Source organism: Gastrolobium bilobum, unplaced genomic scaffold (genome assembly GCF_033153095.1).
Source record: "Gastrolobium bilobum isolate Gb01-03AN ecotype WA unplaced genomic scaffold, APGP_CSIRO_Gbil_v1 utg11931, whole genome shotgun sequence".
Classification (NCBI taxonomy): Eukaryota; Viridiplantae; Streptophyta; class Magnoliopsida; order Fabales; family Fabaceae; genus Gastrolobium; species Gastrolobium bilobum.
Window position 1 is genome coordinate 97,989 of NW_026896271.1, and position 23,203 is coordinate 121,191.

General features: G+C 33.4%; 2 protein-coding genes across 7 annotated transcripts; both read left to right on the forward strand.

Annotated features, from left to right (window-relative positions):
• The first annotated feature begins 6,469 nt into the window (after window positions 1-6,469).
• LOC133298541 (cysteine-rich receptor-like protein kinase 44) lies at window positions 6,470-9,866 on the forward strand. 6 transcript variants are annotated; one of them, XM_061497849.1, is made up of 8 exons: window positions 6,470-7,312; window positions 7,496-7,604; window positions 7,672-7,679; window positions 7,961-8,091; window positions 8,205-8,415; window positions 8,501-8,738; window positions 8,979-9,129; window positions 9,268-9,866. In XM_061497849.1, exons 1-8 carry the CDS (start codon window positions 6,508-6,510, stop codon window positions 9,616-9,618), a joined length of 2,004 nt encoding a protein of 667 aa, XP_061353833.1. In that variant the 5' UTR covers window positions 6,470-6,507; the 3' UTR covers window positions 9,619-9,866. The 6 variants fall into 6 exon arrangements, with proteins under 6 accessions (XP_061353833.1, XP_061353832.1, XP_061353829.1 ...); XM_061497848.1 differs by lacking the exon at window positions 7,672-7,679 and having other exon boundaries at window positions 6,470-7,330; window positions 7,478-7,600; window positions 7,994-8,091; XM_061497845.1 differs by lacking the exon at window positions 7,672-7,679 and having other exon boundaries at window positions 6,470-7,325; window positions 7,485-7,600.
• A 2,899-nt stretch (window positions 9,867-12,765) lies between these two features.
• On the forward strand, window positions 12,766-21,521 carry LOC133298547 (cysteine-rich receptor-like protein kinase 29). Its single transcript, XM_061497857.1, has 11 exons — window positions 12,766-12,772; window positions 13,195-13,644; window positions 13,829-13,868; window positions 14,749-14,753; window positions 19,250-19,341; window positions 19,484-19,595; window positions 19,747-19,866; window positions 20,065-20,393; window positions 20,501-20,699; window positions 20,856-20,863; window positions 20,910-21,521. Exons 1-11 carry the CDS (start codon window positions 12,766-12,768, stop codon window positions 21,165-21,167), a joined length of 1,620 nt encoding a protein of 539 aa, XP_061353841.1. The 3' UTR covers window positions 21,168-21,521.
• Window positions 21,522-23,203: the final 1,682 nt, after the last annotated feature.

Sequence of the window (23,203 nt, forward strand, 5' to 3'; positions counted from 1 at the left end):
TCAAATGTTAACATTAACATGAAAAATAATTGCAATATTCAATATATCATAATAAACAAAATTTGTTTTTCTATATAACCTTGACCAACGAACGGACCAGCTAAGTGAATTTCTCCAAGCAAGTGCCAGTTTCATTCTTCTTTTACAGTTTCTTATTCTCCCATTCAAAGGTTGTCTTTCTTCCTTCACACATTTTTTTTAATTTAAAGATACAAAATGAAGAACTGGGTATTTTTCTTGTGTTCCCATATCAAAATCTTGTCTTGGTTCAAAATTTGCTAACAATAATCTTAAATTACCAAATCCTTATATGTGGTCTATTCTCAGCTATTTTCTCTTATTCATTTCCAGGATTTTGTTTGGCCAAGTAACAACAGAAAATGGTATAATTGATATTTACTTTTTGATTTTTAGGTTGTAATTGTTTCAATAATATAATGAGTATAATTGATTTAAGTATAAATTATAATTTGTCAGTGATACAATCTTATTTCAAACGTCTAAAACTCACAAATACAGAACCCTAATCTCAAGCAAAAGTTAATCTAGAAAATCTTGAAGTAGATCCGTGAAAAAGACCTTCAATTTATTAATGTACAAAAATTTTCGGGAGCGCTGCCCTCGAACTCTGCCCCTAAGTATACAGATATAAATAAAATTCTCTTAGTCCACCATTGATGGTAATATTAAACTATTTTATTTTCTCTCTTCTTAATAACTTTTCAGACAATTGTCGGATGATGTTGGAGAATTTTTTTTTTAATATTATAAGTATATACTATTTATAGTACATAACTAAATTTTTGAAAAAAAATATTTTTAATATTATAATTATGTATTATTCATATTATATAATTATAATTTTTTTTATCGGACCAAATATTAGATCGGGTTACGATGACAAATCACTTTGCCTAATTAAAAAGCAAATATGAAAAGTACAAAACTATTGATTGTACGACACATGTAAATTATGCTTATCAACAGATCATTTTGCTACATTCCTGATCACCCTGCGTTGGTCCCAAGCAAATACAATGTATCGTCCCACGCAATGGATCTGTATATGTTTTTTCTTAGGCGGAAATATTTTTAATATTACAAGTATATCGAGCTCAGTACACCTATTTATTAAATGGGAATTCAGGTTTAATATTTAAAAAAAATCTCTTATTACATAATAACATGCATGATTATTAAAAGCTCTATAGTTTTAATATTTGACTATTATAGTTTGCACAATATAGTTTGCACCACTAGAATTAGCCTAGTAGTATTGGGTGTGTATAGTGTGTATTAGGTTGCAAGTTCGATTCCTGTAATATTCAAAATATAATTTGCACAAGAGCTGTTTAAAATATTGTTTTCTGCGTTTGCAATTAGAGGCAAGACATCAATCATGCGTGTAAATTATAATTGTTAAAATTTTGATTTATTACTACAATTTTATATTTGTATGATTTTTTTATCAAAATAATTTTATTAATATTTCAAACGTTTTTATATTTTTATAATTTTTTTACATTATGATTTTACGTTACGATTTTACATTTTATAATTTTTTTACTCCCCTCCCAATTTTATTTAAAATATCGACTTTAACAAAGTTGGTGCAAACTTGGATTGAGAAAGATGCTACAAAATGCATTGACCTTAGTTGACTTGGAAAATGTAAAACGCGCACGGCCTGTTGTCATGGATTTGGAAATTAAATAGCATGGGGTCCATGGAGCTTAACTTTCAAACTAATAAGTAAAAACTTTATTTTCAGCAACACGTGGTTTTGTACTTTATTATTTGACCCCTTGTAATTTTAAACTTATCAGTTAGACTTATTGTGCTGAGATATTTTGTTATTCAACCCCCTATGATTTCAAATTTTTACTTAGACCCTTTGTGGTTATAAAAAAATTCACTTAAAAATCTTGTGATTTAAAAAATAAATATTTTAAAAAATAATTTTTTTCTCATTTATTTTATATCCTCATGTAGTAAATGCATTTACGGTTTAAAAAATAGTTCAAGTTATTTATTATGAAATTAATTTATAAATTATCTTAATTTTTTTAAAATATATTTGAAATTAAAAAATATTATTTAAGATAAATTAAATATATATTATCAAAATAAGATATTTATTTTCTTTAGGTAATTTTATAACGGGTAAAAAATAAATAAAATAAAGTAATATTTGATTTGAATTTATTTTCTTGAGAAAAATAAGTGAATTTTTTAAACCTTAAATGCATTAGGTGATGATATAAAAAAAGAGACAGAATATTTATTTTAAATATTTATTTTTTAAAATTTTTATATTTGTAATCACAAGGGATTTAAGTGAAATTTTTTCTAACTACAAGGTGTTTAAGTGAAAGTTTGAAACCACGAGGGGTTAAATGAAAAATTATTTAAGCACAATGGGTCTAAGCGATAAGTTTAAAATCACAAAGTGTCAAATGATAAATCACAAAATCACAATGGGTGAAAATGAAGTTTTCCCAACTAATAAATAACTTACTCATTATATTATTAATGTAAAATAATTATTAAACATGTAGATTTGTGTAACTATTTATTAAAAATTTATTGACTTCTCCTATCCAACTTGTGAAATGTATGTCCAAGAATTCCACTGCCACACCTAAAGATCACTGCGCAATTTAGCACACTTTTTTTATAATGTGAAGTTATGAACACAAACTTTTTAAGAAAATAGGAATAGAAAAAAATAAGATTATAATGTTATTAAGTATAGAAGGATGGATGAAATAAGTAAAATGAGATTTTAATTTTATTTTTTTTATTTTCACAATGATGCAGTGAGAATATTGAAAATATTTTCGACTTTCACACGGCAAACACAAAGGAATGGTCATGGATACCGGTTCTTTTTGACAAGTCAACGAACAGCTAAGCAATCTTGTACGCCACAGAAAGTGTTGGAAAAAAGGGAATGAAAAAACAACAAGCATATGGAAAATGAAGGTCTCTCTCGTGTGTTGAGGGGGGTGTTGGTTCAAGTGAAAATTTTAGTTCACTCAGAAAATATAATTATCAAGAATCTACAGAAAAAGTGAATTAAATAGGAAAGTTAAAAAAATATATTGTTTGGTTGAGCCAAATATTATCAGGTAAATTGATTAAAGTTTTTGAAACCTATGTTTGGTTGAGAATAAAATATTGATGAGTAAATGGTATAAAATTACAAATATAACTCCATAAAGAATGTGAAACCTTGACACTTTAGATGAGAGATATTTAAGCAGTGTTATTAAATCTGGACCGACCCGGCCGGGTCGACCCGGGAACCGGTAAACCGGTCATATAACCGGTCCGGTTGAAGCAATGGACCAGCCATGCATTATAACCTGTGTGACCCGGTCTGACTCGGCCGGTTTTCATGAAAACCGGTGACCCGACCCGGTCACAAAAAAAAATCCAATTTTTTTTCAAAAAAAAAAATCACAATGGACATAATTGAATATTTTTTTTCTTATTAACTTACATAAGTTATGTGTTTACAGTACTAATATTATCTCAATTATGCACTATGCAAAAAAATTTGATTGGATTTATAGTTAGGGATGTCATTTTCTGAACCTAAAGCCCCGTATCATGATCATTATATTTTTGTTTGATCTTTTATTGGATAATAATATGTGATTTATTATTTTTTATATTAAAATATTTGAGATTTTAATCATTTTTTTAGATATTTGAGTATGTTTATAATTTTTTAATATAAATTATAAAATTATATATAATTACCGGGTCATGCGATTGAACCAATGACCCACTAGTTGAACCAGTAATCCAGTAACCCAGTACCTCGACCAAGTCAATGACCGGGCCGATTTTAATAACATTGTATTTAACTCTACTAGTGGATTGCTCTTTTGTCATTTAGCTAACTAAATATAAAATACTATCTTGAAATTATCTTTACAAATAGTAACTTTTGCTTGCTTTCTATGAACAAATAAGGAATGTTATGCAAATATAATACACGAAAATTTTGTAAAACTGTATACCAAAGATTGCTTTCTTATTTTGTGAATTTGATTTGCATAGTTAAATTTTAAAAAATCTTCATCCAAACACCACCGAATTCATATCTTTTCCCTCCCAATGATGACTAGCTATCCAGCACTCTTTAAATCTTCCGTGTTTTGCGTGCCTTGAAGTCAACAATTATGCGTTGATTTTATTTTATTTGATATTAATTATCTTTAAAATTAACAAAGAAATATAGGAGATTTAGGTTATCTCATGTTATTTATTAGATTTTATCATTTCTCTGGTTATTCAAGATAAAATTATTTTTTATAATTCAAAATTATGTTATTTTTAGGGTTAAAAAAATTTAATAAAAGATATTTTGATAAAATTTATATAATAAAGAGACAAACAAAATTACAAATAAAATTTATATAAACAAATTGTTACCTCGACTTTTTACTTTTTTTCCCAGTTTTTGTACTGATTTTCTTCGCTCTTCACTCACATTGGTCCCAGTCAACTTGTCCTTAAGCAAGGATGTGGAGGTACATTGATAAAGCATTTGAAATCCACAATCCGCCCCTACTTTGAAAGTTTTTAAAGTTGACTTGGTAAAATGCAAGAAGTTTTTCATTATTATAACTGACTTATTTTAAATTTAAATGCTAGTATATATTTTTAAACAGGCAAGTTATATTTACCTGTTTTTTTTATTTTTTTACTAATTTTTTTCTTAGTTAGATTGTATTTAAATCAAAGATCCTAAATACAATAAATCAACCCACAATAATGGATCTTACATCTTTAATTTTTTCTATCTATTTCTCTCTTCCGTTTTGTCTCTTTTATTTTTTTCGCAAAAAAAATAAAATAGAAGAAAATGGCAATTTGATAGGGGTTATATCCTACCAAATTTTCTAAAAAGAAGAAGAAGAGGAGAATGAAGGGTAGATGAAGAAGAAAAAAAGTTGCTTTTTTTTAAGAAAAAAAAAACACTTCTCGAAAAAAATTTATTTGGATGCAGTATTTAAAAAAAAAAACATAAGTCATAAAAAAAGTTAAAAATTTATTTTTTTCGAAAGCTAAAAATTTTAACTTTTAAAAAAAGTAGAAGTCAAAAGTCAAATATTTTTTTCAAAAATCAAATTTTTTTAAAAAATCTAAATAGCTATAACTTTTATAGAAAGTACTTTTAAAACAAGAAAGTGATAAAAATGACTTTCTTAAGAAGCCAATTCTAACGCACCCTTTATATCCTAGGCCACTAGAATTAAAAGTCTGGGATCTGCCAATGTACAATAAAATCGGTCGGATTTTTAAATCATTTGTAATGTAAAAATGTATAAACATTTTCATATTCTGGTTAGGGGGACGTTTGGTTGAGGAGAAATTTTTTGAATACTAGAGAAATGTAATTGATAGGAAAATGGTTGGAAAGTGAGTTTGGTAGGAAAATGTAAAAAAAGTTGTTTGGTTGGAAAAAAAATTTACCAGGAAAATTAGATAAGATTTATAAAGTTTATGTTTGGTTTGAGGTAAAATATAGATGAGAAATAAGTGACAATTACGAAAATATCCCTGTTTGAATATGAAATTAAAAAATAACAGTAACCTAAAATAGTCGTTTGTTTTCAATCTGCTGCAAACGTAAATAACAGTAACCCACCCCGCCTCCTCCCAGGGCATTCCGGCGCTCCACAGATGGACGACATAAGGGAGAGAATGATAACCATGGTGATAACGAGAATAGTGGTGAGATTGAAAACCCTCATTCAGAGGCGTGGTTAGTGAAGAATAAGAAGAGCCCTTGGGCTGGGAAGAAAGAAGGGTTGCAACGGGAGTTGACGAAAGAACAAAAGAAGTATACGAAGAAGAAAGGGGAAGAGAACAATGGTTTTGGTGGGGATAAGGGTGAAGGTCATTCTCGTCCACAGATTCGATCTCATTTTTTCGTTGCCTGGCTAAGTGGAAAATACCACCATGCAAATGGTTTTCTGAAACAGAGAAAGATATGATTTTTCAATACAAATAGGAAAGGATGGGCAAATCACTTCCCTAGTTAAATTTTTTTAACCCATGTACCAAACGTGTTCAAATTCAAAACCTAAAAAAAGTTGTCTGGGTATATCTATTAAAACTCTCTACCAAACACCACTTAGATGTATTACCAACATGGCATCATTAGAAGAATTCTTATTTATGATATTATTAAAATATTATTAGATTATAATATTAAAACATTAACTAATTAAAATTCGATTATTAAATTTTTAAAAGTATATATAATAAAAAAATTAAATGGAAATATAAATTAAACTAACAAAAAAAATGGAAACAAATTTTATTATTGTATAGTATGAATTACATGAATTGAATAGTATGAATTGAATAGTAAGGAGTTGATTTCAAATAAGCTTTTGGCTATAAAAGTGACAACACCGCCCTCTTGTCAACTAAAGCTTCAATCTTCTGTTTGTTGATGTGATTAGCGATAGGACATTAATCATAATGGCAACAGTTTCTTGGAGGTTGTTTTCCTTTCTTTGTTGTCTCCTTGTCATGATCATATCTCAAACCAGCGCCCAGCCAAATCACTGGTGCTTCAATGATAAAGGCAATTACACAGCCAATAGCACATATCAGACCAACCTCAACACCCTTCTAGCCAATCTCACTGCCAACACAGAAATCGACTATGGTTTCTACAATTTCTCATATGGCCAAAACACTGACAAAGTAAACGCCATTGGACTGTGCAGAGGAGATGTTAAGCCAGATGCATGCCGCAGCTGCCTCAACGATTCCAGAGGCAATCTCACACAGATTTGTCCGAACCAGAAAGAGGCAATTGTGTGGTTTGACATGTGCATGTTGCGCTACTCGAACCGCTCAATATTTGGCATCATGGAAACTTTACCAGCTATTTATATGTGGAACATAAACAATGCAACGGATGTGGATCAGTTCAAGCAAGTGCTGTTTAACTTGATGAGGAATCTAAAAGGCGCAGCTGCATTAGGTGACTCTCGTGGTAAGTATGCTACGGATAATGTAACTGGTCCAAATTTTCAAAGCATATATGGTCTTGTGCAGTGCACGCCTGATTTGTCATGGCAAGGCTGTAATGACTGCTTGGATGGGGCTATCTCGCAAATCCCAAGTTGTTGCAATAACAGAAGAGGTGGTAGAGTTGTTGGCCCCAGTTGTAATATTAGATACGAAAGCTACCGCTTTTACGATCCCACGTCAAGATTAGACCCAAGTATACCGCCACCGACACTGACACCGCTGCCATTACCGTCCTCACAAGGTAATTTTCATGTTGGGCTTAGTTATCATTGATATGTGAGACTGTAAAGCAACCATTTCATGCGGTGTTAATAGTTTATAGGGTCGACAATACTTAGCTCTTGAAATTACTGATATTTTACTAATATTAATCCATGGACCGTCTGTCCGAGGATACTGATTTGTGCAGGAAAGAGCAACACATCACAAACTGCCATCGTCATAGCAGTGCCGGTTGTTGCTGTTGTTGTTTTGGTGCTCTGTTTCATCTGCATCTATTTAAGAGCGAAGAAGCCAAGGAAATATTTTGAAAGTAAGTCTGAAACTCTCTCTAAGCTTGGAATTACCGTCACTTATTATAAACAGTAGTGTCACAATTTAAAGGGACGGGAGTGTATTATTTATCATAACTGAACTTTTTCTGACAAACCTTACAGGATTCCTTCTATTAAATAATGCAAGATACGTTCATTCATTTCGCAGAAAAAAATAATATAATTAATGGTTCAAAGCATGCAGTACTCAACCACTCCTAGGAATATGGAAGGAGAACTGGGGAAATCAATAATAATTTCTTTCTGGTTTCACATTAACAAATTATATCTCTTGTCCTATTTCGGCTGCACTTATCGCATTGAAAAACTCACTTGTTTAACCCGTTCCCCATGTGAAGCTGAAGTTGATGATGATGAAATTATAACCAATGAGTCATTGCAATTCAACTTTGATACCATACGAGTTGCTACAGATGACTTCTCAGATGCTAATAAACTCGGACAAGGTGGATTTGGAGCTGTTTACAGGGTAAGATAACACCATTTCATTCTGATAAATTTCACCTCTTCATCAAAACATGGTATACCGAGTTAACTTGGCCTAGAAAGAATTTTCTGTACCTGACTGTGATATATTTTCAGGGTAGGCTCTCTAATGGACAAGTGATTGCAGTCAAAAGGTTGTCAAGAGATTCTGGCCAAGGAGATACGGAATTTAAGAATGAAGTGCTTTTATTGGCCAAGCTTCAGCACCGAAATTTAGTTAGACTACTTGGTTTCTGTCTGGAAGGAAGAGAAAGGCTACTCATCTATGAATTTGTTCCGAATAAAAGCCTTGATTACTTCATATTTGGTAGGTTTGAATATATGCATAATTACAAAGACTAACTACTAATTAATATAGCTTTCAAATTCATATGGCTTCGGTGCATATGTAGATCCAACCAAGAAAGCACAATTGGATTGGGAAAGGCGCTACAAAATCATTGGAGGTATTGCTAGAGGTCTTCTTTACCTTCATCAGGATTCACAACTGCGTATTATACATCGAGATCTCAAAGCGAGCAACATTCTCTTAGATGGAGAGATGAATTCTAAGATATCAGATTTTGGCTTGGCAAGACTTTTTGTTGTGGATCAAACAGGAGGAAATACAAATACAATCGTTGGAACCTAGTAAGTATTACAATATGCGAGAACATGTTATAAAAGTTTAACATTTTACTCTTTTAGGTATTGATATGTTATTCGAAGATTTTGACATTTTAAAAAGATGTTGTAAGAGTCACGCACGATGATGATAGCAAATCAAAATTAAAGATTTGTTATTAATGTCATTGGCCTTACCAACTGAAACAGAGTGAAAAAGACTCATGCTATTTATGACTAATTAAGCTTGTCCATATTGTTATGTAGTGGATATATGGCACCAGAGTATGCAATGCATGGACAGTTTTCAGTGAAATCAGATGTCTTTAGTTTTGGTGTACTGGTTCTTGAGATTGTTAGTGGCCAGAAAAACAGCAGCATTCATCATGGGGAGAGTGTAGAGGATCTACTGAGCTTTGTAAGCATTCCTTTTCTGACTACTATATATCTTCCATGCCATTAAAAGTATGGTTTAGAAAATAACGTGCTCCTAAATATTAATGTCGAAGTGGAATCCGTTACCTAATGGTATGTGCAATTGATAAAATTCTTGCAGGCATGGAGAAACTGGAGGGAGGGGACAGCTACAAATATAGTAGATCCAACATTAAACAACAGTTCGCGAAATGAGATGATGAGATGCATCCACATTGGTTTACTCTGTGTTCAAGAAAATTTAGCTAACAGACCAACCATGGCTGCCGTTACACTCATGCTTAATAGCTATTCTCAGACTCTCCAGGTACCTTCCGAGCCTGCATTTTATATGGACAGTAGAACTGGAAGCCTTCCACACGTGCAATCATGGGAGTATAATTCAAGGGCAACAATATCAACTGAATCTGCAAATGAATCAGCTCAAGAATCGGTTAATGAGGCTTCAATTACTGAGCCATACCCTCGCTAGATTTTGGTCACTGTGACGAGATTTATTTATCATCAATGTTTCAACCAAAATACAATGTCTTGGAACTCGAGTAATTTGTTCGGGCGAATTGTCTTCTCTAAATAGGCCATAAATTCTCTTTGTTTAAACTGAGACCGAAACCTATAATGACCATCAGTTGGTCTTAAGAGTGTATGTTATGGCTATTAGCACTGCTTGGTGCTCTTTCTCTACACTATGCATTTCTTTATTGGTGTTCAAAATCTGGTTTCCCGTTGCATTTGTTCTGTAAAATTTAAACAAACAGGATCAAAACTACCATACCATCTGTTCACGGGAAACAACTTTCTTAGATCTAATTAATCTGGAAAACCTGAACAACGCATTGTTTTTTTTTTTTAATATTCCAATCAGTTCATTGCTTCGCAACTAATCCGATTCGGGGCGGGTTAAGGATTAAGGTTTTAAACCCCCCAAAGGTGATACCGGGGAGATTCAAACACATGCTCTCAACCCCACCTGCTTAAATCCCATGCGCCAATTAAGCTACCACCATTTGGTAACAACGCATTGTTTTAAACTCTATTGTTTAACTGCTCTCGTGACAAGAATTGCCATAAATTATATATTCGATTTTGTAAAAAATCATTTCAACTTTAAGTTTTTGAGTTTAATTGGTTATTTACAAGTTATCAATAAAGTCTAAATGTCACGGGTTCAATCTTCAACTTCAATTTTTTTTTTGTGAAATTTTTTAGCATAGATAAATAAGCATATGCATTATCCACTATTCATATTTTATGGGCTCTCGTGTGAGAGGATGTGTTAGAAAAATATATAAATTATTAATGGACTTTCATTTAAAAGCTTAAATTTTTGAGTTGAATTAATTATTTACTGGGTTAATGGTTTATTATATGGTGAACTTTTGACTTCTTTCAAATAAACAATAATTTTTTAAAATTTTGGGGTCATTATCATCGGAATGTTTTTATATAGATGATTTTTCAGTTTTGGTGTTGTTCAAATATTCCCTAAGGAAATTAATGAGAAAAAAAGTTAATGTTTCCACATTTTTTTTGTTATACTTTTACCCGGTTTTCCACGAAATTTTCGTTTTTTATGTATTAAATTAAAAAACAAATATAAAAAGTATACATAAAACCAATGTTTGCATCGGAAATCTAAATTATACTCACCAACAAATCATTTTGCTAAATTCCTTGGTGTGAAATTCATCCTCAAGGGTATTGTTGGAATTCAAGTGTGAGAAATTTCCATATTGCTTGAAAATAGATTAAAAGATTATTATACTAGTAGAAAGGATTCATAAATGTATTTCCTTTTAAGGTTTTTGATTATTCCAGTTCATTTATAGTTATTTTTTCTTGCCCATTCATGCTAATTTTCCCTTATTAAGGACTCTCATAAGACATTTTCTGTAATTTTATACCGTTATCCAATTACCTTAGTCATCATCATTAAATGCACGGGCCATTTTTTTGGACTTGAATAGTATTATTTATCACTAAGTACTTCGCGTTTTACGTTTTTATTTGAACATTCTTATACGATAATGATATGAATACAACTTTTTGTAGCATGGATCTCTTTGAATTAATTATATAATCTGTGTAGGGGGCATTGAGGGATAAAATGTAAAGTAGATATGGAAACTTGGGCGTTGGATATTAATTTTCTACAAGGTCCACGTCAATAAGAACAAAACGTCAAAGGTCTTAAAATTCCAGGCTGTCGTGTACCACTTCGGTCTCAATCAACTGCAAATTTTCTAAAATATTGACTTTGTCAATTTCAATATCAAACATTAGAATCGCGTTGCGTTGGTCCATGAAACAAATATAAGATAAGTATGTAACGTGCCCAAGCCCCACGTTATGAATCTCTCCTTATTTTTTCTTGCGCATAAATGCATGCAATTGTTTCGTTGGGCCTTTCTGAGAAATTCCATAATGTTGGCAAGCAATTAGGTAGTGGTTGTTAGACCCAGACTTAACATTAGGTTTGAAAAAGTCCGCATCTATGAACCTATATGAACCAAAAACACCACCACAATGCCTCAGTTTTTTTTTTTTTTTTTTTTTAAAAAAGGTTATATCCTTTAAACGCCTGGGAATGCTTATGCCATTCTTATAACTTCAGGGCTGTTTAGATTTTTTTACAGCTATTTTTTTTTTTTTTTTTTGGTTAATTTGTAGGAGTGCTGATACTCTTTGCTCTTTTAGATACCTATGGATATGGGCTGCCAAAACGTTTTGCTGGCTTATTAGTGGGAACACATCAGTGTTTACTGAAAAAAAAAAGAAAAAGAAAAAGAGGCAACACATCAGTCAAGCTTTCAAACTTGGATTGAGAAAGATGCTACAAAATGCATTGACTTTAGTTGACTTGGAAAAAGTAAAACGCGCACTGCCTGTTGTCACGGATTTGGAAGTTTTTTTTTTTCGGATACATGGAAGTTTAATACCATGGGTCCATGGAGCTTTTTATCAAAGTTGACATGGAATATAAGCACTGTAACTAGAAATTTGAGTTGACGTATTTTTTAAATTGGTCTCGACATAACTTTGTAGAAGCTTTTAAATTAATAAATAACTTACACATTAAGTTATTAATGAAAAATAATTATTAAACATGTGGATTTATGTATCTATTTAATATAAATCACTGCGCAATACAGCATACTTCTTTTATAATGCAAAGTTATAAACACATACCCTTTAAGAAAATGGGAATAGGAAAAAAAATAAGATTCGAATGTTATTAAGTACAAAAGGATAGATGAAATAAATAGAACGAGATGTGTTGTTTTTTCTAATTTTAACAATGATGCAGTAGGAATATTGAAAAAAATTCCACCTTCACACACCAATCACTAAGGTAGCGTTTGGTAGTCGATATTTTTCAGAATTTTTAGAAAATTAAATTTTTTTAATTTAAAATTTTTAAATTTTATCATAAATTAAATATTTTTATCATATTTTAGAAATCAATATTTTCGGATAATTTTTTTTTTTTCTGCCAAACGTTTCCTGAAGAATGAATGGACACCATTTCTTTTTGACAAGTCAACGAACAGCTAAGCATTCTTGTGCGCCACGGAAAGTGCTGGGAAAAAGGGAATGAAAAACTAACAAGCATATGGAAATGGAAGGTTTTGTCGTCTCTTCAGATTTTTTTCCTCCCAATGATGACTACCTAGTAGCTATCCAGCACTCTCTTTAATCTTCCGGTATGCGTGTCTTGAAGTCAACAATTATGCGTTGATTTTATTTTATTTGATATTAATTATCATTAAAAGTAATTAAGAAATATGATAGGTTTAGGATATCTCTTGTTACATACATGACAAAAATATTTATCCTTTTAAACGAGACAGTTTATATTCTTTCATTTTTATAAAGAGATGAGATTTACAATTTTTTTTTTTTTTGTCAACTTTCTCTTCTTTTTTATCTATTTTTTATTCTCTTTTAAAATAACATAATTTTACATATTTTAAAACCACCCACACTTTTACATCTCAAGCGAGTGCCAGCCCAATTTTCCTATCCCAATCCTATGATAACATCAAAGGGAACTACACACCCAATAGCACCTACCACACAAATCTCAACACACTTTTGTCCACTCTCACTTCCAACACAGAAATTGACTACGGATTCTACAATTTCTCATATGGTCAAAACAGTAACAAAGTGAACGTCATTGGGCTGTGTAGAGGAGATGTTAGGCCAGATGAGTGCCGCAGTTGCCTCGACGATTCCAGAGTCAATCTCACACAGCTTTGTCCGAATCAGAAAGAGGCAATTGTGTGGTTTGACATTTGCATGTTGCGGTACTCGAACCGCTCAATATTCGGCATCATGGAAACTTCACCTTTTTTTAATTTGTGGAACGGATACACTGCAACAGAGGTGGATAAGTTGAATCAAGTGCTCGGTAACTTGATGAGGAATTTAAAAGACAGAGCTGCATCAGGTGACTCTCGTCGTAAGTATGCTGCGGCAAATGCAACTTTTCAAACCAAATATTTATGGGCTTTGTTTTTCTCCTTTCACATGATAAAAGGAATTCTCCTACACACATGTTTAAGGTAGATCCCACCATTAAAAAATTAAAATAAAAATAAAAAACAATACACGCATATCGATGTATGAGTAACATGAGAAATGCTTTCTCCATCAACATAAGAAAGTATTTTCCCAATATTTATACGGTGTTGTGCAGTGCACGCCTGATTTGTCACGGCATGTCAAAATAACTGTGTATTTCATTTTTTGTTCACAAGGTAAAGAAGGTGTTTAAATACACCAATAACAGAAACAAGATCAGATCAATATTCTATACAAAACAACTAAATAAAGAACAAACTCCCTAATTTTCTCAACAGTAAAAAACAACTTTACAAACTAAGTTTAAAATTCAAATTCTATTCTTAACACTCATCCTCAAGTTGGTGCATGTATATTTATCATGCCCAACTTGTTAATTGCTTTATCAAATGCCTTCCCTGAGACAGCTTTTGTTAGAATGTCTGCAACTTGATTTTCTGACCGTATGAAAGGTAACTGAATAATCATATGATCAAGTTTCTCCTTAATAAAATGTCTATCAACTTTCACATGTTTTGTACTGTCATGCTAAACCGGATTATGAGCTATTTCTATTGCAGCCTTATTGTCACAGTATAACTTCATGGGTTCACTGTATTCAATTCCAATATCTTTCAAGATATTTTTAATCCAAAGTAATTCACAGATACCCTGAGACATACCTCTGAATTCTGCTTCTGCACTTGAACGGGCTATTACTTTTTGTTTCTTGCTTTTCCAAGTCCTAGATTTCCTTCAACAAATGTGAAATAGCCTGATGTTGATTGTCTTGTAGTCTTATCTCCAACCCAATCTGAATCGGTATATCCTTCAATTGATGATTCTCCATTTTTTGAGAACAACAACCCCTTTCCAGGTGTCCCTTTTAAGTATCTAAGAATTCTTTGTACTGCATCCATGTGATCCTTACTTGGAGAATGCATGAATCTACTAACTACACTCACTGCATATGAGATATCAGGCCTAGTATGAGCCAAATAGATTAATTTTCCAACTAACCTTTGATATTTATCAGTCTCGGTTGGAATCCGATCCTGATAAATTCCTAAGGTATGGTTCATCTCAATTGGAGTTTCCACAGGTTTGCAGGCCAACATCCCAGTTTCAGCAAGCAAGTCTAGGACATATTTTCTTTGTGACAAATACAATTCCTTGGTCAGATCTGGCAACTTCAATGCCTAGGAAATATTTTAATTCCCCTAGGTTTTTCATGTCGAATTCAGTGGCTAAGTATTGCTCTAAGGCTTTCATTTCACATTCATCATCACCTGTAACAACCATATCATCTACATAGACCATTAAAATGGTTACTTTTCCTCCCTTATGTTTTATAAACAAAGTATGGTCTGAATTACTTTGTTTATAATTGAACCTTTTCATAGCCGAGGAGAATCTGCCAAACCATGCTCTAGGGGATTGTTTCAATCCATATAGAGCCTTTTTCAATTTGCACACTTGGTTTCCTTGTCTTTGTTCAATTCCTGGTGGTATCTCCATATAAACTTCTTCCTCTAGGTTACCGTTGAGAAAGGCATTCTTCACATCATATTGTTTTATACTCCAATTTCTATTGGCTGCAATGGAGATTATGACTCTGACTGTATTTAGTTTTGCAACTGGTGCGAAAGTCTCTTGATTATTGTTAAGAACCTTGAGGTCACCACCCTAAAAGCTAGCTCAAAGGGTGGGAGTGCCCAAGGCCTTATAAACCTCACATTAGTTGCCCATACAACCAATGTGAGACTATATTTCTCAACACGCCCCCTCACACGAGAGCCCACTGGGCTTGAAGGGTGGACAACATACAAGCCCACCTACACGTGGAAATTCCACTACGAAGAAAGTGGGAGGCAGTGAGATTTCGAACGCTCTGATACCATGTTAAGAACCTTGAGGTCACCACCCCAAAAGCTAGCTCAAAGGGTGGGAGTGCCCAAGGCCTTATAAACCTCACATTAGTTGCCCATACAACCAATGTGGGACTATATTTCTCAACAATAATCAATGCCAAACCGTTGGGTATATCCTTTGGCTACAAGTCTGGCCTTGTATCTATCTAAGCTTCCACCAGCCTTCAATTTTAATGTGAATATCCACTTGCACCCGATTGTTTGTTTTCCTTGTGGTAGTGGAACCAATTCCCAGGTTGAATTTCTTTGAAGAGCCTCCATTTCTACATTCATAGCTTCCTTCCATCTTGGGTTTTCAAGTGCTTCCTGCACATTTGTTGGAATAGCTACACTAGACAACTGATTAGTGGCAAAAGCATATGATTTTGAGAGTTTTTCTGTTGAGACATAGTTTCCAATCGGATATTTAATTTTGGTAGAGAGGTCAGGTTCATAAACTTTAGGAGGAATACCTTTGGTTGTTCTCTGTGATTTTCGGATTTGTGGTTCATTTGTGGGTGAGATATTGTTAACAGATGAAGAGAGGGGATTAGAGATTACCTCATTATGGTTCAGTGAAGTAGAGTCAAGGACAGCCACCTCAGCAGGACTTGGTGTAGGTGTTAAATCTTGTGTTTCAGCTATACTATTGGTAGCTTCTCTGTCCACTGCAACAGCTATACTATTCGAGTTTTCTGCAGATTCAGGTGCATTCAGATTCGGGTTTTCTGCAGATTCAGGTACATTCAGAGCAGCTTTAGATATATTCAATTCAATCCCATTAGTACTTGGATCAGTGGTAGATATATGCTCTTCAGTCCCAGCTTGTGAATGTTTTGTCCACACTTCTTCTCCTAATTTATAGTGGAACTCCCCCTGAGAAGAAGTCTGGGAATCTCCCCCTGAGTAAAATGGTTCTCCTTCATGAAAGGAAACATTGAGAGATACATGCAATTTGCGGGTAGTGGGATCATAACACCTGTATCCTTTTTGCACATCAGAATATCCAACAAAAATACATTTAGAGGCACAGGGATCAAGTTTATTCCGGAGGGGTTTAGGAACATGTACATATACGGTACAGCCAAATGTTCGTGGTTCAAGATTTGAAGAGTGAGGTATAGAGAAATAAGATTCAAGTTTTTGCAGAGGGGTTTGGAAATTAGTGTACTTGATGGGGTTCGATTGATTAAGTACGCGGCAGATATGACTGCCTCTCCCCAAAAATGTGTGGGAACATCCATGTCAAAGAGTGAGGCTCGTACAACCTCTAAAATTTGTCTATTTTTTCGCTCAGCAAGTCCATTTTGCTGAGGGGTATATGTACATGATGTCTGGTGTTTAATGCCATGGGAGGTAAGAAAGTTGGAAAATTTTGAGTTTAGATATTCCGTACCATTGTCTGATTGAAGAATTTGAACAGAAGAGTTAAATTGAGTTTGAATCATAATTTGAAAATTTTTGAATGCAGAAAATACACCACTTTTATGTTTCAAAAGAGAAATCCAGATCATTTGTGTGCATTCATCAATAAAGGTTACATAGTAAAATGCTTTGGAGATAGAGGGAACCTTTGCAGGCCCCCAAACATCCGAGTGGACTACTTGAAAAGGAATGACACTTTTATTAATACTTGGAAGATAAGGAACACAGTGGCTTTTAGCCAATTTGCAAATAGAACATTGAAGACTGGAAAGAGACACTGACTTAAATAAATGAGGAAACAACTTTTTCAAATACGCAAATGATAAATGTCCTAATCTACGGTGCCACAGCCAAATATTCGTAGATGCTTCAGAGACTGAGAAGGAGCGGTGGAGATGAGAGGACGTTGTAGTGAATGCAGGTGTGCAGTCCAGGAAGTAAAGAGCTCCATTTTTAACACCATAACCAATCGTCCTGTTTTGGTGAATGTCCTGAAATGTACAAGAAGTAGGTCCAAAGGTAACTTTGCAATTTAAATCAGATATGAGTTGATTTACAGATAACAGATTACAAGTTAAGGAGGGTACAAGCAGAACAGAAGTAAGACGCAGAGTAGGAGTTAATTGGATACAACCTTGGCCTGTGATAGGAGAACAACCTCCATTTGCAGTGGAAATATATGTCTTAGGACATGATTCAATTGTATGCAACAGAGAGGAGTCCCAAACCATATGATTGGAAGCCCCAGTATCAATTATCCATAAAGATTTCCAACAATGAGCAGAAAAAGCATAAGACTTACCTAGGATGCTAGCTTGAACGATGTGTGCTTGAGGTGCCTTTTCCTCAGTATCAGCTTGAGTAGTGAGGGCCTTGCCGAGAAGCTTTTTCCGTGGGCGTTTCGTGAAATCCCACCAGTCTGGATATCCAATCAATTCATAACACCTCTGTTTGGAATGGCCGGATTCCCCATAATGAGAGCACATAAAAGAAGGTTTGTGGGATGGAGCAGCATCACGGCGAGGTTTCTGGTATGGAGGGAGTCCTGTGCGTGGTGGATGACTGAGATATGCAGAGGTTTCATTAGAGGGTTTCGGGTTGTCCATCGTGTGACGTTGCTGATGGTCACGGCGGACATAGGCACAGGCGGATTCAAGGTTCAGTTTAGGGTCTTTTCGAAGAATGTCCCCTCTGATTTGGTCAAATGCAGAATCAAGGCCAGCCAAAAAAATATGTACCCGTAATCGAGAGAGGGCAGAATGTTGGTGAAGAAGATCAGCAACCGACGCGGAAGAGGAGGTGCGGTGGTCAATTTCCTGGAAAATAGCCAACAGTTCGTTGTAGTATACGGCAAGAGGACGACCATTTTGCTTTGTGTTGAACGATCGTTGGTTGAGATCGTACAAGTAAGATTCGTCAGAGCCATCATAGAAGGTCTTAGAAGCAGCATAAACCTCTGCATGAGGCTAGGGGACATGGACTCAATCAACCAGCTTTTCACGCGTTTGTTGTCGGTGATCCAAGATTCATAGGAAGGATCATCAGAGGTGGGTCTGGGTTTAGCACCGGTGAGAAAGCCGGATTTATCGCGGGCCCCAATTCGCATGTCCATGAGTTGGGACCATAGGGGATAATTGGATTCGTCAAGAACAACGGTGACGGGAAGAGAGGAGTGATCTTAGTTGATAATGATGTTTGGTGGAGGCGTTGGGGTGGTAGAGGACAATGGGTTTTGTTCAACGGAGGGCATATTGTTTCCGGTGGTGTTGATGGTTTCCATCCAGGGTTTGAAGGAGAAGACGAAAGTGGGAATTGGGGAAAAAATAAGCGAACCCGGTCTGGTACGGTTCGGGTGTGTTGGGTGAAAAGGTTAAAGGGAGGGAGGTGGGTTTCGAAAAAAGAAACGAAAAAATAATTCAAGAAAAAATAAGGTGGGGTAAAAAAAACAACCGGAAAAAGTATTTCAAAAAAAAATCAAGGATCAGAACTTAGCTCTTGATACCATGTCAAAATAACTGTGTATTTCATTTTTTGTTCACAAGGTAAAGAAGGTGTTTAAATACACCAATAACAGAAACAAGATCAGATCAATATCCTATACAAAACAACTAAATAAAGAACAAACTCCCTAATTTTCTCAACACTAAAAAACAACTTTACAAACTAAGTTTAAAATTCAAATTCTATTCTTAACACGGCAAGACTGCAATGACTGCTTGGATGAGGTTATCTCAGAATTCCCAACTTTGTTCGATGGCCAGCTAGGTGGTAGAGTCGTTAGGCCGAGTTGTAATGTTAGATATGAAACCTGTTGGGATAAATTTTAAATGTCCGTTTTTTATATAATGGGTTTAGAAGTTTTGTTTTTAGGAATGAATGATGGTTAAGAGTTAGCAGTTTTTTAGAATATTACTGAGTCAATTATGAAGTAATGAGGGTGTTAGATATGAAACCTACGGCTTCTACGAACCTACGCCAATATCAGACACAGATGTACCACCACCAACACCACTGTCTTCACCATCCACCAATAACACTTCCTCACAAGGTACTTGTCACATTTTGCTTAATTGCTTTAAGTGCTGTGAGTGGTGCTTATGTTGCCCTTTTTCTCTGTGATTAGCTGTTAGACTTATTAATATTTTATTATCTTTAATCCTTGAATCCTCTGGCCGAGCTGAGGATTCTGGTTTTTGCAGGAAAGGGCAACATGTCACGAACTGCCATAGCCATAGTTGTGCCCACTGTTGTTGCTGTTTTTGTTTTGCTCTTTTTTATCTGCATATATTTGAGGAGGAAGGCAAAGAAAGATGTTGCAGGTAAGTCTTAGTCTGAGTTTTTATTTTCAACATAGACCTTCATTGTTACAATGAAAATAAAGAGGCATAAGACAAATTTAGAGTAATTTAAAGCAGATAGACCTTCATAGGCATATAATCTGTCATAATTTAGAGAATTTCCTTCCAATAATAATACTAGATACGATCAATTAAGAGAAAGGGTATGAAAATATTCAATAATTCAAAGCATGCGTAACTCAGTCACTACTTGGAAGAAGCAAAGAGAAAAAGGGAAGTCAATAGCTACTGTGTTCTGTTTTCACAAATTTTATCTTCTGATGTTCTACTTTGATAGCACTGACGACAATATTGCGCTTTTATCACATTCGAAAAACTCACTAGTTCAAATTCGTTCCACATGTGAAATTGAAGAAGTAGAGGATGATTATAATGAAATTAAAATTGCTGAGTCGTTGCAATTCGACTTTGACACAATACGAGTTGCCACAAGTGACTTCTCTGATTCTAATAAACTCGGACAGTGCGGATTCGGAGCTGTTTACTTGGTAAGTAACACTGTTGAATTCAGATACACATCACCTCTTCGTCAAAACATGGTATACCCAGTTACTTAGCTAGTTATTTACCATACCTGAGTGAGATATACTTTCAGGGTAGACTCTCCAATGGACAAGTGATTGCAGTCAAAAGGTTGTCAAGAGATTCTGGCCAAGGAGATACTGAATTTAAGAATGAAGTGCTTTTATTGGCCAAGCTGCAGCACCGAAATTTAGTTAGTCTACTTGGTTTCTGCCTGGAAGGAAGAGAAAGGCTGCTTGTCTATGAATTTGTTCCTAATAAAAGCCTTGATTGCAAGTGACCAGAAAAACAGTGGAATTCGTCATGGGGAGAATGTAGAGGATCTACTGAGCTTTGTATGTCTTTCTTTTCTCACTATTATATCTTCTTTGCCATTAAAAGTATGGATTAGAAGATTACATGCTCCTATATACACATTAATGTTGAAGTGGAATCGGTGACTTAATTAATAGTATCGTCTATGATTGAGCAAATTCTTGCAGGTAAGGAGAAACTGGAGGGAGGGGACAGCTACAAATATTGTAGATCCATCATTAAACAACAGTTCGGGAAATGAAATGATGAGACGCATCCACATTGGTTTACTCTGTGTTCAAGAAAATTTAGCTGACAGACCAACAATGGCTGCCGTTGCACTAATGCTTAATAGCGATTCTCTCACTCTCCAGGTACCTTCAGAACCTGCATTTTATATGGACAGTAGAACTAGAAGCCTTCCACACATGCAGTCATGGCCATAGGTGTATAATTCAAGGGCAAGAAGATCAACTTAGCTTAATTGAGCTCAAAAATCAGTAGATGAGGCTTCAATTAATATCCTTGCTAGATTTTGGTCATCGTGGTGATATTTATATGCTTTTTCGATTCAAATAAACAACATAAATCTTTATATTTTTATTTCTAGTATTTGAGAATTGAGATATATTCTACCGAGCTTGGGGGCATGAGTGCAGTAGTGCTTATGAGGTCCATTCCAACAAAACACGAAGAAAGTAATAGTCGGGCATGCCCTCAGCCACGTTGGTCTCAATTATATTTACCGTTTCTTTTTACTTCTTTTTAAAGATCAATTTTGATTCCTAAAATTGTTAATTATTTAAGATGCGTTTTATTTGTTTCTATTTTCATTTAATATGTATTATTCAGAATTATAAAATTATTATTTCATTTTTTATTTTTAAAGGTTTATTAAAAAATGTTAAAAACAGGTCTGTTACACTCTTCTTTTAAATTTTTGTAATTATTGAATAAAATTTCATATAAATTCTACTATATAATTCGCCTCACTCATTATTATTCGCATGATGATAGTGTAGAAAAGAAAGTGTCCAAGAGTTTCTTGTTAACTTTTCATCTATTAAACAAAAAATAAGATAAAAATAATATAATATTTTATGATTATTAACGAAGAGGGAGGGTTATATTTAATTTTTTTTTACTATTTCTTAGTCTCTAATTATCAAATCTTAACCATTGATTTCCGTCAATCTAATAGTATTGATTTTTTGAAAATTAATACTTAATTAATAAGTGTGACCCAATAAATTATAACTATTAGATTGACGGAAATCAACGGTTAAGATTTGATAGTAAATATAACATTTCCCGCTAATGAAATCATATAAATTAAAATATAAACCAAACATACTCCTATATTTTAATTTTTATATAATTCTTTTCATATAATTTTTTATAATTTTATTAAGGTTTTGATATTTATAAAATTAATATATTGATAAATTGGATTATAAGAAGCAATCCTTCGTTTAAAAAACCTCTTTTCAGTGGGAACTTGAAAAGATTTATGTTGTTTCCTTGAGTGGTCTGCACTGAACCGTCAAATTAGCTTGCGGGTTGTGGGGTGGAAATGAGAAAAAAATTCAATAATTTTTTTTACGGTTAATTTTTTTTATTTTGAATTATATAAATAAAGGAGAAGATTATATTTATAACCTATTTTTATTTACAACTTCTTACAACTCATATCTTAACCGTTGATTTCCGTCAATCAACGGTTAAGATTTTCACAAATAAAATTTATTAATTAATTATTAATTCGTAATAAATGATAACCATTGATTGGCGGAAATCAACGGTTAAGATATGATTGTAAGAGGTTGTAAATGAAAATAGGTTATAAGTATAACATTTCCCTTATATAAATAATAACTTTTTTCTTTGCTTTAATATTCTTTTTTGTTTTCTTTATTTAATAAAATAAAAGCGGAATCAAAATAGCCTATTCACAATTTAAGAAAGTTTTTACAAATAAAAATTGACCATCATTGACAATTTGACATTTTATTTAACGTGGACACGAGCAGCTGTATTTTTATTTTTATTTTTAAAAGCGCACTTTTAATGCTATTTACAAAACTTAACGCATCTTTAATCTTGAATAATATGTTTCGGGTATAAATTTCTTAACACTAGAACAATAGTAGAAACGTTTCATCTCTTCGAATAACAAGCTCTACAATCATCACCTGAAATTTATTATTAATCAGACAAATTATATATTTGACTAAACTGTCAATTTGTTATATGGTGAACTTATGAATCTTTTAATATCCAAAAAAAAAAACTTATGAATCTTTTCAAATAAACAATTATTCTTTGAATTTTTGGGCGTATTTTCAGCCCGAATATGTTTTTATTATAGATAATTTTTCCCCCACTTATTTCTCAATGAATTTAGTGAAAAAGGTTCATGTTTCCACATTTTCCATTCTTCTGTTATCTGGTTTCCCAGGGAATTTTCGTTTTTTATGAATTA

Excerpts from the sequence above, each read along its gene's own strand:
- LOC133298541 (XM_061497845.1), top strand. The coding sequence starts at position 6,508 with ATGGCAACAGTTTCTTGGAGGTTGTTTTCCTTTCTTTGTTGTCTCCTT. Across the intron at positions 8,416-8,500 it reads CCTTGATTACTTCATATTTG|ATCCAACCAAGAAAGCACAA; the intron begins GTAGGTTTGAAT and ends GTGCATATGTAG. Across the intron at positions 8,739-8,978 it reads AATACAATCGTTGGAACCTA|TGGATATATGGCACCAGAGT; the intron begins GTAAGTATTACA and ends ATTGTTATGTAG.
- LOC133298547 (XM_061497857.1), top strand. Across the intron at positions 19,596-19,746 it reads CAATAACACTTCCTCACAAG|GAAAGGGCAACATGTCACGA; the intron begins GTACTTGTCACA and ends TGGTTTTTGCAG. Across the intron at positions 19,867-20,064 it reads GGCAAAGAAAGATGTTGCAG|TAATTCAAAGCATGCGTAAC; the intron begins GTAAGTCTTAGT and ends GAAAATATTCAA.